This window comes from Magallana gigas, chromosome 7 (assembly GCF_963853765.1).
Source record: "Magallana gigas chromosome 7, xbMagGiga1.1, whole genome shotgun sequence".
In the NCBI taxonomy this organism is placed as follows: Eukaryota; Metazoa; Mollusca; class Bivalvia; order Ostreida; family Ostreidae; genus Magallana; species Magallana gigas.
Genome location: NC_088859.1, coordinates 21,467,016 through 21,491,894, shown reverse-complemented (window position 1 = coordinate 21,491,894; position 24,879 = coordinate 21,467,016). Strand labels below are relative to the sequence as shown.

The 24,879-nt window shown below is 33.8% G+C and overlaps 2 protein-coding genes and 1 long non-coding RNA gene across 3 annotated transcripts; 2 read left to right on the top strand and 1 right to left on the bottom strand.

The window, feature by feature from the left end:
* The first annotated feature begins 50 nt into the window (after positions 1–50).
* On the top strand, positions 51–8,892 carry LOC105344829 (probable proline--tRNA ligase, mitochondrial). The gene is made up of 14 exons (XM_020073913.3): positions 51–104; positions 1,533–1,709; positions 1,932–2,109; positions 2,401–2,474; positions 2,837–2,914; positions 3,191–3,263; positions 3,570–3,677; positions 3,940–4,036; positions 4,651–4,682; positions 4,929–4,990; positions 5,143–5,222; positions 5,455–5,590; positions 6,312–6,491; positions 8,738–8,892. The coding sequence occupies exons 2-14, from the start codon at positions 1,533–1,535 to the stop codon at positions 8,855–8,857; spliced, it is 1,395 nt and encodes a 464-aa protein (XP_019929472.3). The 5' UTR covers positions 51–104; the 3' UTR covers positions 8,858–8,892.
* A 3,889-nt stretch (positions 8,893–12,781) lies between these two features.
* Positions 12,782–16,105, top strand: LOC105344828 (uncharacterized). The gene is made up of 3 exons (XR_902940.4): positions 12,782–13,164; positions 15,233–15,303; positions 15,460–16,105. It is a non-coding gene; the product is annotated as an uncharacterized lncRNA (long non-coding RNA).
* A 1,892-nt stretch (positions 16,106–17,997) lies between these two features.
* Positions 17,998–24,798, bottom strand: LOC105344826 (2-iminobutanoate/2-iminopropanoate deaminase). Its single transcript, XM_011452725.4, has 6 exons — positions 24,643–24,798; positions 22,910–23,015; positions 21,264–21,318; positions 20,264–20,332; positions 19,832–19,887; positions 17,998–18,244 (listed from the first exon to the last, which is right to left on the bottom strand). The coding sequence occupies exons 1-6, from the start codon at positions 24,705–24,707 to the stop codon at positions 18,185–18,187; spliced, it is 411 nt and encodes a 136-aa protein (XP_011451027.3). The 5' UTR covers positions 24,708–24,798; the 3' UTR covers positions 17,998–18,184.
* Positions 24,799–24,879: the final 81 nt, after the last annotated feature.

Here is a 24,879-nt window from a genome sequence, read left to right as displayed (position 1 = left end):
AAGAATATTTCATTTTTTTTTCAAAAGTTAACACTGATTTTTCTTGAAATCCGGAAATATAGTTCGGGTAATAGTGTGTTCCAAGTTGTAAACAAAATTGGAAGGTAAGCATGGTACAGTAACTGAGTAAGTTTGCGGCTTTGCCGACAAAGTGGCGATAGACTGACAGTGACAGTAAAAGACACGTGATACGTGTAGTTCTTTACGTGTTATAAATATGAAAAATAAGCTCGATTTTACGTGATATTCATCATTTTCATATTTCCAAAGAGTAAATTCGAGTTGTGTTTATCATTAATAACAGGGACGCAAATACCTATTATATACGTCCCTGTTAATAAGAGCTTGCAAATACATAATGTAGTTGGACCAGAAGGAAATTTAGATATGATATTTCACCTGAGTCGGGTTTAGAATTTGGAAACATCTTGTTGTCAGTCTACAATATTCTATTGAAAAGACAGAAGGACATTCACATTCTAGCACAGTTTTGGCACAGTTCACCATTTGGTCACATTTGTGATTAAACGCCTTCATATGAATATAGTACCTCTCATTCAGCCAAACTGGGAAATCTGATTTCCCTTAAGGAAATTCAGGGATTCAACGTCAGCTGTTCTTAATCTGTCTGCAGCTTCTATTAAGATTGGTACTCGTATATTGTCTCATAATCTGTAAATCGTTTTAATTCCATGGTTTTAAAATTTCACGATTTCTTCAAAAGTACAAACCACAATGGTTTTTATTTCACTCTGTAAGAGTTATCTCTCTGCCTTTCGACGTAAATACATATACATGTATAAAATGTTTTTGAAAAATGATGATAGTATTTACAATGGGTTTAATTTCATGGAAAATTGATAAATTGCAAACATAGTGAAAATAAAGCCATCGTAACTATTTGCTAATTTACAATATTCTCCTTTGATAAAATTAAGAAACACCAATTTACCAGTATCAGAGAGACAGAGTACCGGTATATTTGTGCTCATATTACCCATTTGAATATTATAGCCAGCCAACAACTCTTAGATGCTCCTGAAAACCTGACAAAAGATGACGTCCTTGCAAATGTTGGTCAGTTATGTTTGTGTGGGTTGGATTTTCAACCCAGCTTGAGCTCTGCAGACCTCTTGAGTTTAATCTAGGCAGACTATCTCAGGCTATCTTGGTTCAGTCCTTGATACCAGCAAGTGCCAATCTGTTTCCTGTTAACAGCAAAAATGTGGTTCCTCATTACACTAAAAAGTCACATACCTGTAGATTAAGTATGTGTGGCTCTATTTAGTGACTTACTGATGAAAATCTGGTGCCTGTGATAATTCATGTCTAACATAAAAATGTCTTCATCCCATAAAAACTCCCATTCGATTAATCTTTGATATTAAATTTTGAACAAACAGTTTAATGCAGCTCTCTATGATTTACTACATATTGTTCCATACATGCATTGTTGCAGAAAGTTTTTATTTTCATGCTGTTTCCTGATAATTTCATTACCATATATAGTTATTGTAACTTTTTTCCCCCAGATGAAACCTCTGGTAGCTTGCACACTGTCATGGAGAGCTTTGAGCACTCTCTTGCCATCAAACAGAAAACTGATGCTCCGAAGGCTGTTGCATAACAGACCCAAACGTTTGTCTGAAATGTTCCAGAAAGCATCAGATATCCCCAAAGAAGGAGAAACCACATCAGTCAGTCACAAAGTATGTTATTTATAGTTTCCATATATCAATTTGCAAATATCCTTTACAAATGTTTCCTTACAGATTCAAATTAAACTCTTAGAAGAAGAAATAAAACGGAAATCTTTACACTGTTATTTCATTCATGGAACTGGCATTATGGTGTTACTCTTGATACCTAGCAAGTTAATCAGTTGCAAATCAACTTAATAATTTCAATCTGTCATCTTTCATATCTTTCAGTTGTTCTTGGCCAATGGAATTTATTATCCTAGCTCACTAGGGGTATTCACTCTCATGCCGCAAGGGCTTCGGGCTCTACAGAAACTGATCAAAATAATAGACCAAGAAATGGAAGCCATTGGTGCTGAAAAAATTCAAATGCCTTCATTGGTACCCCAACGTCTTTGGGAAAAGACAGGTACTGTACAATGTATATTCACATTTCCAATATATCTATACCTTTTAGATGTACATTTCAGTAGCATATGATTCCCCTCCACCCCTATCCCACCCACCCCTCCACACACTTCAAGTCCATGAAAATTGCATGCAGGAATGATTTTATTCACCCAATTTATGAATTTCATGGTTGAGTCTTCATCTCCCTTCCAGTGCTGTCAAATGTGTTTTAATCAATTCAGTTTTGTGTTTATCAATTACGGTAAATTATTGTTTGACTTTTCAATGAATTTCATTTAATTTTTGGCAGGGAGGTGGGAAGCTATGGGATCCGAGTTGTTTCGATTGCAAGACAGACACCAGAGAGGCTACTGCCTAGGTCCTGTAAGTCAAATTTTGGTGTCATAGTTAGACAACCAAACTCTTGATTAAAACATTCCTTTCGTGAAACTAAGACTGAAGTCATTGCATGAGCCTGTCCACCCTTTGTGGTCTGGAAACATTGATAAAACTGCAATAAATACCAATAGTATTACGATACATGTACTTTTGTGTATCAAAATCAGTAGTATTATGATATATGGTACTTGTACTTTTGTGGAGTAACCTCAGACTGTTACACAGATACATATACCAATAACGTACATATACAAACAATAAAGAGCAAATTCAAGTATCTGTAAAACATTTATGCCTTTGGTTGTGTTGTTGATGTGTCAGTAACACTTTGCAATTTCTGCTGACAGACACATGAAGAAATAGTGACAGAACTGGTAGCCAGTCAGCTGAACTTCCACCATAGACTTCCCATCAAACTGTATCAGGTAACAGAATCAGCAGTTACTGTGTATAAAGTAGCTGTTAAATGTGGATGTTTACCCGGTAATACTGTACACACAAAGTTCTGTGATCATCCATTGTGTCTCTTCTTTGTTGGTATTATTAACAGGAAAGATAAATCCAGTCAATAAAATTTTCCAGCCAAATATTTTCATATCAAAAGACAGTATCACAATATTTGTTTTTCTCTAGGACACTGTATATGTGTTACTCCATCTGTATTATCTTGACATTGATATACATGTATGTTCTATTTACAGATTACAAAGAAGTTCAGAGATGAACCATTACCACACCATGGGTTTTTAAGAAGTAGAGAATTTGAGATGAAAGGTATCACATATTGCATGCTGTGAATGGTTTTGAATTTAAAATGTAGCATTGACATTGGAAATGACCTACTTTCCCATCATTGTTTATCGCTATTTTATAGTAAAATATCAGTGCATTTGTTCTAAAGAATTTTGTAACCTTTTCCTAACAACACCCCCCCCCCCTTCTAAATAGATAAGTTTTAGTTTATCATTAATTCCCTTTTGCCAAAACTTCCTGTTTGCCAAGACTCTTTCTAGATGCCTTAATAAAGTGTTGTTAAAATTGTACATATTTTTTTCTGTTATTATTGGTATGGTTTCCTAGATTTGTACACCTTTCATGCTACAGAAGAGGATGCTAGGGCAACATATGAAGAAGTTTTGCAGGCGTATGAGAATGTACTGAACAGATTACAACTTGATTTTGTTAAAGGTATCTGCAATTGAAATAAAAATTTTTACTTTGTTCATCTGATTTGTCTAAATGAACTGTGATATTTGAGTGTTTTTCAGTCTGAAAGATTATGGAGTTTCCGTTATCTTACAAATAATCTGAATTAAATTCATTGGAGCTTTTCTTGCACTGGCATTTAAAAATTCTGTATAAGCCTTTTGAGTTTTTTGTGAAATTTATTTTCTGTGAGAAAGAAATTCTTGCTCTAGCTATAGCACTTAAAAAACAAATCTTAACACAGCTGAAGCAGACACAGGTTTAATTGGAGGTTCCCAATCACACGAGTTTCACCTGAAATGCCCAGGTATAGGGGAGGACACTGTGTACACCTGCAACAGGTAAGTTATTGGTCAGTAGGATTATAATGAGCCCCTCCCCCTCCTCCCCAACCCCACATTTTCTTTTGTATTCAGAAATGAGGCTGATATTAATGATACTGCATGATCATACAGAAACAGAATACAGATTTGTGCGAAACATTTGACATGATATCATAATCACAGTTCAGTTCATGTTTCTATAATCTGACTTGTACTTGCAGTTATTTGTTTCATTGTTAAAATTATTCTTATTTCATAGTTTTTAGTTTTTATTTCATGATTTAATGATAAAGAATATAAATACATGATATGATAAAAAAGAATATGAATAACTGAAATAATATCAAGCTCAATGGCTGAAACACAAATGCACATCAACTGCGCATATTTCTTTCATCTCTATGTACATGTACAATGTAGATTCATTTTGCCAAATGATAAATTGACACCTTTTATGGCTGTTAACAAGCTTCTTTAATCATTGAATTGACCCATCAAATGTTAATAAAAATGACTGAAGACAAACCATAATTTTTTCCCTTGCCAGGATACAGTTAGTATTCTATATGTCAAAGAAAATCTGCTGTATTAAGATAGTTCATATAAAAAGCTGGGTTTTGTTTTACTTTCAGTTGTGGATACAGTGGAAATAAAGAGGTTCTAGGTATGTTCTCATTTTTAAGATAATTTTCAGTAAAATACAATAGAAATATCACTAGAAATTAATACATGTGCAGGTAAATTCAGGTCCTTAATCTTAATATGAAATTTGTTGTTCGAATGTTTTCCAACAATTTTTTTTATTTGAATCTATTACGGTAAATAGTTTTAAAAAAAGCAGTTATATGAAAAGAAAATATGTATTAGTAAAAACCCCTTTTGCTTATAAATGTATTATGTTGGTTTTCAGAGGTTGATATTAAATGTCCATCTTGCAGCTCTCAGGATCTGGAGTCGTACAATGCTATAGAGGTAAACCTTGATTAAACTTTTATCTGATAAGGAGTGTACTAACATTGTCAGTTTTTCTCAACACCAGACTTTCAGCATCAGGTTTAACTGTAGATGCAAAGTTGTAAATGAATTTTGATCAGTTATGGTAAATAACTCTGGTTTTATTTTAGGTGGGCCATGCATTTCTCCTTGGTCAAAAATATTCAAAGCCCTTAGAAGCCATGTACAGAACTGAGAACCAGAAATCTAGGTTTGAGTTACCTCATCTTTGTTTGAAAGAACTGTATAGTATTGATTAATATGATTTCATTATACATTACTAGCTGAAAAAAATACAGTTTTTAAAAAAAAATTCATATAGTAATTTTAAGAGGATGTAAAGTAATGAAAAGAAACAAGTGACATCAAATTTTATAGGTTGCAGCCATGTTCTTTTTATCAACTGTTTACAGCTTTTACTGTATGTGTTTCCCTATCTGTAGGGTGCTTGAGATGGGCTGTTATGGTCTGGGGGTGTCCAGGATCTTGCAAGCCTCAGTGGAAGTGTTAAGTGATGGGAAACATATACGCTGGCCTCGGATGATAGCCCCATATCAAATTGTTATCATACCACAGAAGGTAAAAAGCACATAAACATGTATGTGTTTCTTTTATTATGCTCCTTGTATCAAAGGTCGAAGAATATATTATTTTATTCTTATGGCCCAACAGTCCTAAAATTTTAAACTTCTTCATAATGTACCTTCATTAGTATGGAAGATAGAGTCCTCATATTTGTTTACTTTAAAGGTCAAGGTAGATTGTAGATTATTAATTAAATTAGTCAAGATCAATTGTCAGATTCAAGGCCAAAATCAGAAAAGTTACTAATCAATATGGTGTTGCTTTGAAGCATGCTGGTAGAACACTATATTCAGGGGTTTTTTCCGTGTGTCACAAAATTTGCAAAAGTTGGGAAAATGTTTTATGATTTTAAAAAATTTCTTAAAGCAAACAGTACCGAATATGATTTCTGTGTATTGAATATTTTGTGATGTTAAAGTGATTGGGAAAAAAGCAAAAATTAGATAATCTCAAAATTTACCAGATATATGGCATTTTATCTAAAATAGGTTGTTTTGGGGATTTTCTGGGAGGGTCAGGGAGGGGGGGGGGTGTCTTTTTTCATATTGATACATTCGTGTTATTTAAATTAAACTATAATATTTCAATTAAATGATTATTTGTTGAAATTCCTATTGATTTGAAGATTCATATCATGGTCTTATGTTTTAGCACAAACATAAAGTAGCAGGTGAGTTATTTCATATTATTAAATGTTTAATCTTTGATATTGTAGAAAGGAGCTTCAGAAGCCAGATTCAAAGAAATAACAGAGAATCTGTATCAGGCGTTGCAGTCCGTTCCGTCACTGCAGGGAGAGATCGTCATTGACGACAGACTCTCTATTACCATAGGAAGGAGAGTGGTAGATGCCAAGCTGCAGGGGTTTCCATATGCCGTTGTCATTGGAAACAAGGTAACCAATGTCTCAAATCATCACGTAAAATTTCATATCAACATGCGCTACATGTGTAGGTAGAAACTCCTTTGATGCATGTTAAAAATAAAAGTAGCGTAAGTAAAGATGGTTATTCACCTATCTGCTGACTATGAGGATAAGAACTAGTTTAGGCCTATAGGATAACATCTGTTTCTAGTGATGCAGTTGAGTAAAATAGTTGCTACAGAGGGGAACATTGATAATAGTTGACCTTTCAACTCTACTATGTGGGAAAATCTCCCCCTTACCAACTTGACTAAGGGGGAGATTTTGCATAAACGACATTTTCTCACGTGAAAAGTTATGAATTGAATGCAAATATATAAAAAGATTGTAAGTTTATTGTTCAGCAATACACTTGCTATTGTCTGAGTAGTTAGTAAATGGGTTTTTTTTTATTCCAAAGCAAACCTAACTAGTAAAGTTGTGGTAAAGTTAAAGTTATTGGACTTTGTAGTTAATGTCATAATCTGGATAAAACCATAAAAATATTCAGTTAGTATATAGCTTTAAAGCTACATGTATTTCATGGTAGAAACTGTCTAGATAAAAAGTAGATTTATAATACCCCTGCTCCGAATTATAGAAGAAAATACTTATTTTGTATATTCAGATCAAGGGCGGGGGTTATCACTGGTGAGCATGGCTCACAGATATCTTGTTCATCATATTTTCGTATGGAAGAAATATAAGAGGTTGAATATTTCAGCACTTCTAAGTAGTTAAATGTAAAGTTCACAATATACTGTACTGTTAAAACTGAACACTACTTGTATTAGGCAATGTCTGCCGTATTTCTCTTTATCACCACCATCCCTTTATACCAACCCATTTACCGGGTATAAGCCGCCAACCTCTTAACAATTTAAAGTATTTCACTGTGTGGGAGTACAACTATCATCACTATCATCATCACTATCATCATCACTATCATCATCACTATCATCATCACTATCATCATCACCATCATCATCACTATCCCTAGAACCCCTATATAAGCCGCAGACCTGTTTTAAACAGTTCAAAGTATTTCCCTGTAGAGGTCTCACCTGTGTGGGCGTACATCTTACATCACCGTGTGAATCAACTGCAATTAAATTATCAAGTTTTTATGCACATTTTCCAAGAATACTATTAACATCAAATATACAGGTTAATGCATTATTTACATACAGAAAATGCACATAAAACATGAATAAAAGCTAGGGCACATAATCTAAGAGTACAAAAGGAATACTACATGTCGGCCACAAGTTTCAGGTGAGCAATCGGTTGTAACGAAATCGAAGGGTTTATATACCTGTGTGACAGGCCTGATGATGATGAAGATGATTATGAGCGGTGTTCAGCTTTAAGGTTCTTTCTGAGGAGTGGATAAAAAGTACATACAGCTATACATTATTTGTATACTGAGTGAGAAGATAAGCACCAAACATGGGATGATCAAACAAAAACTCGTAAAAAATAGCAGCAGTCTGTTTAGTATGACTATTCATGCATGCTTACAAGGAGTTGTGTCCCTTTTTCAATGTCAGATTATCATTCTATAAACTTCTAAAAACAATCTACTGTAGAATTAGCATAAACCAAAGTATCAGGCGAGCATCTTTAATAGGGTACCATGAGACCCTCTGACAGAAATGACAAATGTTGTGTGCATGTAGAGTCTGACAACTCTCTGTGATATATTTTATGAACTTAAATTAGCCAATCGAAAAGGGCAATTGAATTACATGTGTATAAAAGCAAACCCTTTCTAAGCCAAAAATCTGTTTAGCTCTGTAATAGTGGCAGTTTTCAGGCTGAGAGAGAGAGAGAGAGAGAGAGAGAGAGAGAGAGAGAGAGAGAGAATAACTTTCAGTATTGAAACTCTGACTCTCCTTTCAACATAACTTATTCAATATTGATTAAGCCATTTAATGGAAGGATCATATGAAAATTACAATAAACTTTCAGTGCATCAATACCATTCAATTGCTGGAAATATTTTCATTATCTTGAAAAATCATTGGCCTCATTCATATATTTACCATAACATGGACTACCTTTCCGAAACATATTGTTATGTCATCAAGTGCATGAGGTGCATCAAATGTCAATAAATGGGCATTCTCTCACTTTATCTTAGTGAAATTTTTACTAATGTGCATTTGATTATCTTTTAGATAATTTTAATGACAGAAACTACATCACCTTTTATCGATTATCTTTTTTTTTTTCAGGCTGTTGAAAGAGAAGACGGATTAGAAGTGATAGATATATATGCAGATTGTAAATCCTCAACAGACTTAACAGTTTCCAGTGTGATTGATTATTTGTGTCAAAATGTCAAATGTGTTTAATGAAAAGTATAATTTTAAAACACTTTATCCTGTTATTGGTATTTTATTTACAGCAAAACTAGCTGCAAAACTGTACAGTGCTGCAGCTACAGAAAAAAATATAATGTAGAAGTTGGATATAATTGAGAGAGAGAGAGAGAGAGAGAGAGAGAGAGAGAGAGAGGAGAGAGAGAGAGAGAGAGAGAGGGGGGGGGGTTGTATGAGGTTAATATTAATAATTCATTAGAATCAAATCCACCAGCTAAGATGGATATAGTCCTTTAACACACGACTCGGATATAGAGACAATGAATCAATACTGAGAAATTGTGGGTACTCTCTATTCATTTTTTCTTGCTATCAACCCTCATAGAGTGGGAATTTATTCAAAATCTAGACGTGTGCAGGTGAATATAGATTAGTTGTCATAAAGTGTTTTAAGCAACCCAAATACATCAAAACTGATCATTTAAAAGCATCTCTGGGAATGTTTAAAGATTTATATAGAAATTAATGATTTAAATATATTTTTAGCTGAATTATTGAACATGGATATAAATAATCAAGAAAAAAAGTAGAAAAGTAGATAAGGATAGCTGTTGCATATATCACTGTCAGTAAAAGACCCCCCCCCCCCCTTTTTGTGACTGGGCCATTTTACTGGACGCTCCCTTTGGTCAACGTCACATTTCCTCATCTGAGAAAAGTTACCGAGCGCCCTGCAATTCCTGCACTAGTGGCGTTTAAGTGTGAGTGAAATGCTGTTAGTCTCATTGGATAGGATGTATTACGTTATAAATCTTTTTATTTATTGATAAAACCTTACGTCACTGTTCGAAATGAATAGTAGAAGTTAGTTAGTGCAAAGAATCAGAATGCCACAGCCCTTCTGGGATAACGCTGACGGACGTCAAACGGATAAAAAAAATCGGCTACAAAACGCAATTCCTTTTGTCACCCTACCGCTGTTGAAGGTTCTCGTGTATCGACACGACTGAAACTGTAAAACCGATAACAACCGAAAGACTGTCGGAAACGCAACGTGCAAGCACCAGTCGTTTGACGTATTTTATCGTTTGAGAAACAAACAAACGTCAGTTTGAAACTCAGTCACACCACTCTACCGGATAACTCTAAGAGATCCACAGCGGATGACAAACTAAATCCGTTCGCCTCCGTTTGCAAGTTATTTTTTCTCATTTGGAGAATCCGTTCAATGTCTGGGAAAGTCCGATGAAGTCCGTTTCATCTGGCGGAACGTTTTGAGCACGTCCATGACGTGAAACGGACACCACCGTTGGACAAAAGTCACAATCAGACACAACCACCAGACACCGGGACATAAAACTTAGACGAGCTTTATTTTGATCTCATTCTCACTTTTCCGCTGTATATTCCTTGTGGAAAAGTGAGACTGAGATCAAAATAAAGCTCGTCTAAGTTTTGTGGCCCCGGGGCCAGCAATTTAAAGGATAAGCCGGACTTGATCTGACGTGACAAGTGCACAACCGTTAGTCTACTCAGGACTCTACAGTTCGAAAACCGTTTCAACATTTAATACTTTGAAAATTCGATAACGTTTAAAGAGACGAAGACACGATTTGAACGCAATTTTTTTCGAATATATTTTAATATCTAGAATTGTCAACATATACGTTTTGAATTCTTTGTCAAAATTTGAACGTTAGATATCAAGATACAAGTGAGTTACAAAGTTTAGAATTCTTTGCTTTGTATAAACAAAGCGTGAGTCCTGTTATTGTTTACTTACCGAGTTTATGTTCTATTGGTGTATGTTTCAATCTAATGTTGCTTTTTGTTGTTGATAATAAAGTTATTTATGAACAGATTGAATTAATTCTATCTTATTTCCACAAGTTCTTTTGTTAGAAATGATAATTTCTTACATTTACATTTTTTGTAAACAATAATAAGACTCGAGCTTTGTTTACATAAAAACGACTTCTTTCTTTTGTATCTCGCTTGTAACTTGATTTCTAACATTCAATTCAACTTTTGGTGAACCATTCAAGATGCAAAATAAATCATTCTATACATATGGATAAAATGTAAAAATAAATGTTCATTTGAAATCGTGTGTATGTCCCTTTAGACCATAACTTCCCCTGGCGTCCATGCTGTCTTACCCAGTAAATTCAAATTTTACAACAAGACAACGCTTGTTGCTTGTTCGGGCTTAGGACCGTTAATATCTCTACCCCCACTTCAACAAAATTGAATTGGGAGGGGTGGGGTAGGTCGCTTATTAACAGATACATTGTTGTCCATGCATCCTTTTCTTTAATCTAACTATTTAGGATGGAATAATTTTCACGGTTAATGTTCTCCATCGTATATGCCTGACTTACAACCTACAGTTGCTGAACGAGCCATGGATTAGCTGTCATAAGATCCATACAATCAATAAAATTCCGAGAAACAAACGAAGACAAAATAGAACCTGTTGTATTTATAAGGAAAAAAACCTAACTGGGCCTTTAACTGTGTGTAATGCATCTTTTGTTCACAAAATAGCTTGTTTCGTTTTAATGAATAATTGGACAATGAATGTTCATGGTGATTTTTGTGCGAAACAAAACTCCAATGGAGCGATGGAAATTGAGGAAGTTGATATGTTTCGTTGCTATTTTGTACCATGTTTATGATAAATAAATACAAATTATACATCTATCGCCGACTTAGTGAAAATAATCTATTATGTTCTTTCCAACACCTTTAAACAAACAGAATAGAAATCTATAATTCGTCTCAAATTGCTCACCGCATCTTTGAATTCCAATCGTTATTCACAGAACAGAAATTAATGTAAGCCGATTTTTTTTTAAAAACAAATTGCTATGAATAAAAAAAATGAAAGTGATGAATTTACAAGGATTTGGATTCTGGGCTAAGGAGAGCTTTTATTGTCCTAGTGGGTCAACGACCCCCAGATGACGTCCTGCTAATGACCTGTCCTGGTCGGTGGTGGATGGAGGGGGGGGGGGGGGCGAAAGTTCTACGAAATGTGGGATTTTATACAACAAATAAAAATAATACATCTCAACAACAATTGTTTTTCAATAGATTGATTTTCTTTGGTATATAGTCAATTTTTAAAATCACGTTTTTTTCTTAAAAGAATGGTAGGACATTGTCACCTTTTGCTAGCAATAATCTGCTCTGTGTCATTCTTGATAAATTAAATTGGGATGCGTCACTGCATACATGTATAGCGAAATACATGCAATGCTGCTGGAGGGGAGGGCTCCGTATAATGTGGAATCTTAAAAAAATGACAAAGGTCTGATTTGGGCCAATTAAGGTATGCTAACAGCACGGTTTATTTATCTACGTAGGAGGAATGACCTTTTTATAATAATTCGAACACGTTCTGCAATCTCTTGTAATATATCATCGACCTGATTTTACCAGAGGAATCGGTGGAAAATTGGGAACTAGTAATCCCTTGTGTCAACGGTGAACTTTCCGTAACTGTTCAAGTGACTTTTTCATAATTTAGAATATCAACCTGACGTATACACTAGAATTATGATTTATTGCTTTTATTGATGTCAAGATCTAGGATCAAGATGTACTCCAAAATCTCTCGTTTCCTTCAATGAAAATATATACTTTTTTGGCGTTACTCGGTCATCATTTCAGGAAAAACAAGTGGCACATCTTTGGTCCATTTTCTAAAATCTACGCAATAGATTCTAGAAATGTCTTGTTAATTATTGATCACAATGATAAACTTCACCCGATCGGCATTGCGATACAGGTCCGTACTCCAGAGGTAGTTGGGGGTAATTGATTTGCTTAATTATGAACGAATCAGTTTATTGAAGCGCCCAATACATCGCATATAAAGCATGAAAAATCACGCTTTAACAAATTAACCAGCGGACGGTTTTTTTTTGTAATCGCGGGGGTAAAACAATGCCAGATTTTTAATGCCTTATCGGTACTCGTGAGGACCGGACTACAACTATTGGGTTATAAATATATTCATGGATGAAGTTGAATCCAATCAAAAACATCACAGGAAGGTAGTCATAACGACACAAAACAAAAGCATGTAAACAACCAGGAAAAGCGGATCGGGGACATTAAATCCTATTTGGCGCATTTCTGCATTCGGGCAAAAGTCAGCACATAGACGGGCTGAGAACGTAATCACCTTACACCACCAGACACACACACGCCGAGAGCCGACAGACCAAACACTTGAAGGATGGGGTGCAACAACAGCAAAGGAACAACCGAAGGCAGTGCCCCAGCTGCAAATAGCGGGCAACAGGAGCAACCTGCCGCAACGCAGGCATCAGGTGAGAAATTATCTTCTACTATTCACGCAACTTCCTCCTTTTTTGATTTACAAAAAAAAACACACCGATTTTTAGAAATTCTCATTTTTCTTTCATGATAATCTACATGTAACTGGGATAAGGGATGAAGAATCTAACGAATTCCAGATAACGAAAATTCTGGAAGAATTAAATTATTTTGTGGGCTTTTTTTTTTTTTTTTTTTATCAAAGTGTGATGTACATAGCTTCTTATCTAGATTTAGTTAAAGGTCCGCTCTTACAGACAATGTTTCCGTTGTTCCGCGATGTCACACCGTTACAATGGGAGGTCCCCTAGTCTGTTGATGCCATCTATAAGTCGTGTCTAATTTCAACATTCCATCCCCGAAGTTCGAAATATGAAGAACAAAAAAAAAATGGTTAAAATTTGTGTATCATATCTGACGTGTTCTAAAAAAAAAAAAAGAAACCAAAATCTTTGCAGACGAGATCGGTCGATCGGCGTAATTATCCTTTGTTCGCCATTAAGCTTCCTCCTTTTAAATCGATGTTGAGGCATTTGGTTTCGGTCTCCTATTGTAACTGTCATCTTAGATATATTGACCGCGGACTGGGAGTGTATATAAAAAAGCCTTTCCTTTTAAAGGCAGCAGACTATGTACCATCAAGTATTTATAATGGCCATAAAACAAGTCTGAAATTGCCTGAAATCTGACAACCCAATCATACTATATTGTACATATACCTGCCGTAGAGATATATACATGTATCTTTCTACATGTTATTGAGGTATTTATTAAAGCTATGCCTGCTCATACTTCACATTTACATTTATGTGTAAACGGGAGGATCGGCAATTTTGATTTACATGTACTTGCAAATTTAACTTATCAAACTTTTTCTCTAGTTTAAAGTGCAGACTTCCTGAATTAATTTCCCGGTGTTTGACGATTTTCCCCCATTAAAGTAGTTAACATAAAATGATGGAATAAAAACATCGAGAAACTAAAGCTCAATGAAAAAGGCTTTTGACTACGTTCTAGAATTTGCCTCCTTCCGTTTGAAAAAGAAGATTTGGCTATTAGCAATAAATGAAAGGTTGGAAAGTTCAAACCTTTTCTGTACCGTGTAGACACACACACACACACACATCAGTACACGTGGAATAGCAATGCAATAAGCTTAGGGGGAATTATAAAAATTAGTTGTTAATGAGTCCCGTTCATAAAAGTTCAGCACAGACAATATTGCTAATCAGAGGATTGTTTGCATGTACGCTGGGTTTACCTTGATTTGGACACGCTTCTCGCGGATGAGGCCCGGCTTAAGCTGATTAAGTAACGTGAATGTGCATTTAGTTATTGTATAAATTCATTTAAAGGACTCTGTCGTCAAATTGAACCTCAATACTTGGGGGTTTTTTAACCTGAAGGAACAATGAAATATACAGATTTTATTATTATTATTTTATTATTTTTTAAAAGCTTAACATATGCATACTATATAACAAGAGGGAGTGGCTCTCTTGTATCATATTATACATTTGATAATTTAGCCATGAGGTCGAATATATTTTAATTCAGATGAACAAACAAAAAGATTACGACACGATTCCTTTGTGAATCTATTGAATTACGTTTGTGTGATTCTTTACGAATAAGAAGCCTAGATTGTTTGGGGTTTAAACGGTTTGATTAGTACAGTAAATGGTTCAGTACCTTTCCTTTGAAGGTGGTTGGCTGGGTTGTTGTATTCAGAGAATTAGTAATTTCAACATCAAAATCAGAATTTTTATTTTGGTTATATATAAATTTCAATTGATAAAATGAAGGGAAAAAAATATCATTAAATTTTACCGGTAAACTATTGAGATAGAATTTTTAAGCATTAATTAAAGAGTAATCACTTGTTTGATTGAAGATTGAAGCGCAAGTCCATCGAATATCTTCCCAATTGTGGACGTGTGTTTATGTATGTTTTGTGATGGCGGAGAATAATATAACAATTCATAATTTCCTCCTGACCATGCATTATTTTTTTTTAGATCTTTGAAAAAGAATACATTTGTTAGCCTCTTTTTCTTACAGATCCGGCACCCGCTGCAGACCCCCCAGCGGCGGAGGCTGAGCAAACGGAACAAGCAGCAGAATAATGATAGGTGAGAGAGAGAGAGAGAGAGAGAGAGAGAGAGAGAGAGAGAGAGAGAGAGAGAGAGAGAGAGATATATTTCCTGTAAGAATTTTAATTAACTTCACTTCAATTTACACATATACTTGATAGCGTGTAACCAAATATCTTTTTTGTTTTATTTCAGGATCAAATCCATAGGTCATAATAAATTATGTATCACTGAAACGTTTAAAAAACCCACATGGATCTTATTGGCAATCAAGTTTTCTCTTTGACTCATCTCTTACAATTCAAAAAAGACAAGCTCCGCTGAAAGCATGAAATACGGCCCACAACAAGGGAGATAATCCGTCCAGGACTCTACTTATATAAAATATAACTTTCACTATATTTTCTCTGTGATATTTTTCTCGTAGCCACCGTTGGGTGTGAATGATTTTCTGACTTTATATATATGTTTATGTATATTAACGTGATATATGGTGGTGGATGGAAGCTGTGAAAGGATGTGCGTAAATGTTACAGCAGAATCAGATATTAGGATGTTGGTGCGTTGAAACTTTACTACACTGTGATCTCTACCAGTATTATATACTTAGGAGTCCCAATATCAGGACGACTACACACTGCTAACTTGACTAACTGTTTTATGGGCTCTCTAATGTACGGATTTTTTTTTCAATGTCATTCCCCTTAAATTTAAATATCTTGAATTAATGGTTATGTATACTCTTAATAATAATTTAATCGGCAGTGTTTATAAAGACGGTTTAATGTCCACTGGTTACATATGTTTATCAGTTAATAATAAATTATTATATACACTTATACTTTATGTTGTTTTAACTTCAACATGCACCATATGATTAAACTATATTAAGATAACAATAATGATAACCACTTTAAATGATAAATCAAATTCCTATTTCCAAAAGCTATATTTCCATGATCTATACAAATCTCTGATAGGAAGACGAAATGATACAAAAGAATTTCATTCCTAGATTGTAAATGTACATTTAAATGTGAATGTTACCATATTAGTTATTCGCTTTAGCTTTGATAAAATTAATCGTTTCGTAGTATCCGACCTGTCGCATTTTTATTAGTGTTTTTAAAGAATGTCTGTTGAAAATTTTCAATCTTGTTTAGGTAAATACGTTTGACATCAGAACTACATTTGGTGCCGTGACCAGGATTAAAATTGCAAAACCTTGTTTTCTGCAAGTCCTCCAATGCACTAATGAAAAAGCTTTTTTAAACTTTGAGAAAATCCTATCGCATCAAGGTTTGCATTTTAAGATAATCTAGATTAAGGCCATTTTTACGCAAGGAGTCTTCAAAGAGAGAAAGTAAGGATAGATCAAACCGGTTTTTCCTTACTGAAGTAAAGGGAAAACCTACAAATAACGTTTTTATATACTTTATCTTGGTCTAATCTTATGTTTAGAATATTTGAAATGATCATATATAATGATATATATCAAATGGCAAATTACTTTAATTACCGAAAAGTTACTGTATATTTATTCAATTCTAAAATGCACGTCAGAAAAAAATCAAGAGTTTAAAATAAGAAGATATATTTAGTTCATGATTATGAGGACAATTATCAATCTACCGTAATTTAAAATCTTTACAAAGCTCCCCGTGCTGTGTTAATTATGCTCAATTATACTTAATCGATGAAATTTTATACCCATGAACATGGATATGAGACCACACTATGTAAAGATCTGCATTTTTGTCAGATTGGGACAACTTCCGTGTTTGTGGTTTATATTGTGGTTATAAGATGGATTTTAAATCTTATGTCAAACCCAATTTACCTGTACAAAGTGGGATTCTGAGAATATAAAAACTCATTCAAGAGCATAAAGAAATCCTGTTTATTATGCTTAATTAAATCCTAAGTAACTGAGTAATAAATCCTCATTTTATTGAAAAACCAAACTTCATGTAATTAGGATATCAATATACTTGTTCGTGTTACATAAAATCGTGTGTTGTAATGAAAAGAAAAGGTTAAAAAAATACACTTCAAGTCAAACTTGGATTTAATTTAACAGAGCTGTTTCTGTTTACTTGTAATTTTTTAAAATGAGTTTTAAATATATATGTACATGTACTATATATACAGTAAGTAATCTATTCACAGGATTGATAAAACCTTCTCATGTTTAAGCATATCCTTGCATATTTCAGTCAAGACAAAAGCATACAAAGATAAAAAGCAATCAAAGCATTAAAAAATATGAATAAAGCTTGAAACAATTCAAAACTGAATATTAAAGGTTTATCAGTTTCCGAGCCTTAAATTTCAGGTATTGTAAATACTGTCGGGTAATCTATTAGATACGGCTCTTCAGGTGAAGCCTATGGGAGACGGTGCTATCTAAATCACCTGAAGTGGCACCTTGGGACTTCAGAGGGCAGATTAATACAGCCATCAAGTGGTATCTTTCCCGATACTTATGTTTGTGATGATGTTATTCTGATAGGGCTAGGAGTACGTAGGACACACTGAACATTTACCTTGACCTTTCTCATTTAGGGTACTACCTGTCATAAAACTTGTTTAATGGGCTTGTTGGATTCCCTGGATTTCATTGTGGGGTTTTGAAGATAAATAAACATGCATCCCCAGTATTGTTTATTTATGATATATACTGATACCGTACATAAAATATGCACATGAACTTGAAATTTATAACACAGACCATTATAAAAAGTTTTTGTTTTTATTTCCATACAAAAATATCTGGTTTTGTAAACTATAAATTTAAAAATGTATACGATGTATAATGACTGCTTTTAAATTTGTATAAAAATGAAGTATTCAATCGGACTTCCTTAGAGGTATGCTGGTCAAAATTGTACAAGTATTTGAACTATAGTCTAGCCTCTAGTCATTGTGTATCCACCAGTTTTCCAACAATAGCCACAGCTTCAATCTCCACTTTGGCCCCCTGTAACGTTGAGAGAGAAAAAAATATCGATTAAGAGGAAAATCAATGATAATTACTTTACAAGAATCACTTAAATTAATTTGAAATTAAATCTTAAAGGCTTATCATACAATTACTCCTTGGACAATGCAAATATATGGATCAGTGCGTTAAATTATTGGACTACATTGATAAGAATCAATATGCAATACAGAGTTGTTCCCCTTGAGGAAATAAAAGTACAGGAAGAGAGCCTCTCAAGTGTCCCTCACCTAAACGCAGCTCCGATGCTGAAGTTGTTAATTTTGCGATTGATTAATAATTCATGAGGAAGCTTAAGCATGCTTTTGTTCGCCCTTAGTTGCTAGGATTCCGAGCTGATATCAACACAACACCATAGCATGACATGTTTAATTATTCAGTGAAACCACTAAATTCAAAAATTCCTGTATGTAAATAACATATTTGCAATTATATTCAAATAAAGCAAGAATTTTTAGTTCTTCAGAATTACTGATTTTATCTGTTGGCTTGAAATCCTCTCTCATTCTCTTTGCCCTTCTTAAAATTAAAAATTACAAAAGAATTAACAACCTCCCTTTCAGCTATCTAATATAGAAAATTGTGAACAGACAGGTATCAAAGGACTATATATGGTTTGAGCCTAAAATGGCCCCCTAAAATGAACATTGTCATTTTACTGTAATTCTTCGTTTTATTTGTACAAATATACATTTGAAGTTTTTTCATAATTTTCATTTTGATTTTAGTACCCACAATTTAAATATATGACATCATAAAGTTTACCTTTTCCCGCCATTTTCTCATTTTTAGCATAAAACGGCTTGTTTTTAGGTAGTTTTTCTTTAAGGAAACATTGAGCGACTGCTTGAACAAACAAAATATTTTCACCAAAGATTAATCTATCCAATACTTATAAGTGACAAAAAGTTCGTTCTTGTTCAAGGAGTCGCTCTATATTTCCCATTCGAAAAAAAGATAAGAAAAATGTCAATTTTTGATTGATTTTGATTAAATTATAAAAATAGCGTTACTTCTGACGTCATATACTGCCATTGAGTGCATATAATTCAAATAAATAGGTGAAAAACGTATTTCATGTCAACTCTTTTATAAAATAACACAACAAATTAATGTACCTGAATCATTTTAAAAATAGCGAATTTTGGGGGCCAAATTTGACTAATATAATATATAGTTCTTTCTTAAAAATTATACTAATGTCTCCAGTGCTTTAAAAGCATTAAAGGCTAGTTACAAGCACTAATGGGATATGTTTCCAAATCAAAATCTATAAGATTTGCATATACATGTATGTATAAATACAGATATAAGGGTATATATCAGAATATCTATCAGAATATCTTTAGCATAGGAAACATAATATGGATCTATACATTTATCTCAAACTGGATACTAGTAGAGTCTTGTGTGAGCATTAACTTAGCTTCATCTCCTTATCTGAAGCATTGATTTTATAGCAGCATCAGAACAGATTAAAAGCTATTGGAGTGATGTATCCAGATAGTCCCAACAACAATCCCACCAATAATCCCAACAACAATCCCACCGATAATCCCAACCCACCTTTGGTAAGGCTGCAACTTGATAAGCTGCTCGTGCTGGAAAACTCTTCTGGAAAACTGCAAATATACATTTGAAACAATCATAATTAAGTTAAAAATCAATCAATCAAACAAGATTGGCAGGATACCTATGAACTAAAAAATGTGCTCATAAATCAATGAAATTTTTATCAGAATTCTTGTTATACACTCAGTGCTATAAGTTTAAAAAAAATAATCAATTTTTGACTGTTTTATTTATAATTAGACAGAACTTTATTGAATTCTACTGACATAAAAATCAGATCTTGAATTTCTTTTGTGAAGTTTTTTTTAATTAATATCGTGTGGTCATGGAAACAGGACTCCAATACACAAACATACACAGCTGCTCCGACCAAGTCTTGGCCAACAGAGTGCATTTATTATTAATTGTCTTACCCCACCTACTTACATTTAGCATACACTTCATTCACTGCTCCGAAATTATTGATGTCATCCAACAAAACTGTGGCTTTGACAACTGTAGACAAGAGATAACGAGGATAGGTTAACCATAGACCAGCAATGTATTTATGGATGCCAATGTCTCCATTTTATATGTACAGGTATTTGCATTCAATAAACATTTGAAAGGTCCATCCTCTATGGATTCAAACAAATCAGTACATACATCCTTGCTATCAGAGATGCTAGCAGGTTGAAACCATTAGGAGTCTACTTAGTTATTCATGAAATAGCGCACCAAGTAAATTTTAATAGTGGATAACTGCATGGCTCTCGATACAGGAAACACCACGAGACATGTGAAACTTTCCATGGGACATGTGAAACTTTTCACATTAAGCCAGGAATCGCCCTGCCATTCTGTTGGTTAATGCCTGAAATCTTGTAGCCACTAAATCAGACAATTTCAAAGTTTTTACAAAAACTTGTTTGCTGCATCTTTATTTTGTAATTAATTAGTTTGCCCCAACTTATTTTTGTAAGGAAGCCCATGTAGATAATCTTTGATAATATATGAAAAAGTGAAGAAATGGTTCACAACAATTATTTGTGACTGTAGGGTTTCCACAAAACTTCCGCAAAATTTTCTTGAATTCCAAAAGCTTTGGTGTACAGATGTCTGTTGCTAACTGAATCATTACAATTTTCATTTACCAGTTTGTTTATAAAAATGACATTGTGTTGAAAAATTTGGTTAACAACAGACATTTGGTAATGCAGCTACTTTATTGAAAAAATTGTTTAGTAAGCTATTTTACAAAATATATGACAAGTAATTTTATTATATTCTCAATGTATGAGTGACATAGCATCCATGGCAATTACTGTAATTGTTAAAGTGAAACTGGGATACTAAGAGATGCTAGTACAAGTACATGTAAGTTAAATATTGTATATACCGGTAAATCATATAATATTGGAAATACAGACTATACACCAACACTTACCATTATCCATTGTAGTGCCTGCTTCTTCTAAAATTGCCTGCATGTTCTTCAAAGCCTAACCATGAATATATAAAATATTTTGACATCTTATGTTTTGAAAAATATTATGTATTATAAAACTTTATCTATTTTACAATATGAACATTAACTGAAAGAGTCACTAGTAGAGTCTCTTTGTGTGATTAAGAAACTCAGAGTTATCTCCCTTTACGAATGAACTGTTTATCTCAATATCTTTTTAAACATACATGTAAGACAGAAAGTTGAATCTAGTTTCCCTAATACATGTATTCAATATATATATGGCTCTAACTGGCACATTTTCCTGTTATCTATGAGAGTCAGAGATTTCCCTCATTTGAACAATAGCTAATCACAGGTTAACCCTGGTTGGGGCAGTACCAATAAACTAACATATAATGAGTAGAACTAAACCATGTCATAATGATGTGTCATGACCAGGTACACATCGTGAATCATGAAGGAACCATGAACCGATTCACACAACAAACATTTTGGTTTCATGTTTGCAATGAATTAATGCCCATGAACACAACCAACAATGCATTCCAAACTGCAAATGCGTATATAAAATAACGTACATGTATTCATCATTTTTGTTATACTTTCATGTTAAATACTGAAATCTGATTGGTTAAGACGCAGTTAATAATATTTACTATTACCCTCAGCATTAGCAACGCACTTGGCAACGGGTAACATTAAAAAATGTTACATGCGCGAAAATTATGCGCGTACGGTTCGCTGTAGAATTCACGTTATTCCTATATTAAAAGCAGTAAAATTTTCTTAAATTTTTTTAAAAAGACATTCAGTATAACAAAATAAATAGTGCCTGTTTGGGAGGATAACAGTTGAAATTGACACCCCTCGAAAACCATTGTCAACCTCCGCTTCGCGTCGGTTGACAATGGTTTTCTCGGGGTGTCAATTTCAACTGTTACCCTCCCAAACAGGCACTATTTATATAATAATACACACTTTTTTCTTGAATATTTCAGTCTTTGAAAAAGGGTTGCATATTATACATCACAATGGGTTTTTGACACTTTTTTTCTTTCAGGTAAACCATACTAGAATAGTCTATATATACTCAATAAACCTCTCATTCTGTTTGAGATTTATCAAAACATCCTAGGTGTTGCTGTGATTGGTAATTAACCCCTTAGTCCAAGAGTATTTTGAAAGTTTTAAGCAATGTATAAAGTAAAGATTTATAGTACAAAAATTTTCCTTCGAAAAAATTATAATCATGTAAAATTTCTGAACATTAAAAACATTTCTACAAAGATTTTACTTGCAAATTACAACTACCGGTATTTTAGAAGTCAAGATTACCACTTGGTTCAAAGGTAAACGTAATAGTGTTGAATCATTTTTATTCGTGGGGGACAATGTTTGTGAGTAGCCAAGTTTTTCCTGGTTCATGGGAACATAATTTTGTTGGTAGCAAGTTTGGGATAATTTAATAAATATTAAACAAATGCTTTATATATGTTTGTAGGGATGTAAATTCGTGAGAAAGAGCTACCCACGAAAGTCATGAACATTGGTCCCTCACGAACAATGATGATTTTATAGTATTATTGTTGAGATGTACATGAAAACTTCAGTTATTGACTGACCTGCTCTGCTTCAGACACCACACCCCCTTGTACGATGTTTCCATCTTTGGGGCTCATTCCTATCTGTCCGGACACATACAGAGTGTTCTCTACTAGGACTGCTTGGCTGTTAAAGATTTTATCAACATATATACTTAGAATAAAAGAGATCTCTAAAACAATTTTTTAAAATATGATTTATAGTAAAATGGTGAGTAGAATGATTTTCTTAAGGTCAAGATCTAGTAAATGAAAGGTGCCTACAGGTTTATAAAATTTAAGATATAAATTCTTTCAGTGATGCTTGATAACAATAGCTTTATTTGATAAGGTGTACCGGGGCAAACATTTTCGATAAACACAATGATAAATCATGTTTTAAACAGTCATTTTCATAGAAATATGAAGGAAATAAGGAACAAATTTCGGAGTTTTGTCTATTTTTGACTACTGGTAATAAAATATATCTAGAATGCCTACAGTCTCTCCAAAAACGGAATTAAACAAGCTCTTGACCTCCTCTTTAAAATGATGTCAAATTCAATATAGGTATCGGGATTACTTTTCCCATGATCTAACATAGAACATCTAGAATTTGTTTAATTTTCTACATAACTCCTTTAAAGCAGTAAAGTAGAGGAAAAATATTCTTCAAATCAATTATGACGTCATAATGGTTCTAGTTTTAAAAAGACACTCTGGAATTATCTACTAGATCTTGACCTTAAAACTTAACAGTCAATTAATAACATTACATTTTATATTACAATGTAAAGTAGGGCTATAGCTGCAGAACTGTAGCAGCTCTTGCATAGAGAGAAAAAATATACCAGTAGTTTGGACAATGTTTTATACAGAGCTCTGCAATGACCTTAAAATTTGACATAGAAACTTAATTCAAGGTCACAACACACCTACAGGCAGTTTTTTGTTTTTTTTTGGGGGGGGGGGGGGGGGGTAAAACTAATGATTAAAAATATGGTCATTATAAGTTTTTACATGTAGATCTGTCAGACATTAACTTTTGTATCAAAAAATTGGTTTAGGGTATACTGAACACCCTTTACCAAAAGACATAGGTAAAGTATTCATGAGTCAGATTTGGCTAAATTAAGGGAGAGAAAATATGGTCTGGATAAGTGATTTTGGGCACAGATAGACGTACATACTGATCACTATAGCATGGGTGTCTGAGTGTAGGAAGAGACGTTAATAAACTACTCTTACTTACAAATAAAGTATATTTGATAAAGAGTTATAACAATGTGAACAATCATATAGCTTGTGCACTCCATAAGTCTACAAATTGCGTATTATATATGCAAAAGAATAGTGGTGTTATGACCAATGAACAGGTATGTCTTGTTCTTTATGTCCTTTATTTTACACTGAAGTATACAATACATGTGTAGATGAATATTTTAACTTTTGCAGGGCAACCCCCCCCCCCACAACAAACAAAACAAAAACAAAGGGGGGGGGGGGGGGGAGATATCATTATGTGAATGCAATTTCGGATTAAAGGTCGCGGCCGGGCGAGTGCTTCTCTAGCCACAAAATATACCACAATACAGCAACACCAAGTTCTCTATGTGTGTAATTTATAGTGCAGTGTGATCAACTTGTAAGTTGTCATGTGCATGATGTGGCATGCCAGTAAACATGGTAAACGTACAATTTGATTCACTTGGGTTTACAGTTAATTATTATTCTTATACATTGTTGTCATTAAAATCAAGAATATGAATCTGTACCTGTATGGTCCTATGGCTGATGGAGCCTTTGCAGTTTGGATAATTCTTCTCACTATACCTGCCATTTCGGTAATATAGTATGCACGAACTTGAAAAGTCGACAAAGGGAAAATAGAAATTGAAAGTAGACTCGAAATGTAAAATATAAATGTAGGGCAAAAAAAATCCGGGATTTAAGGAAAAATATATCAAACAAAAAATATGTCATTCTAATAAATCATTTTATTCGATGTTTAA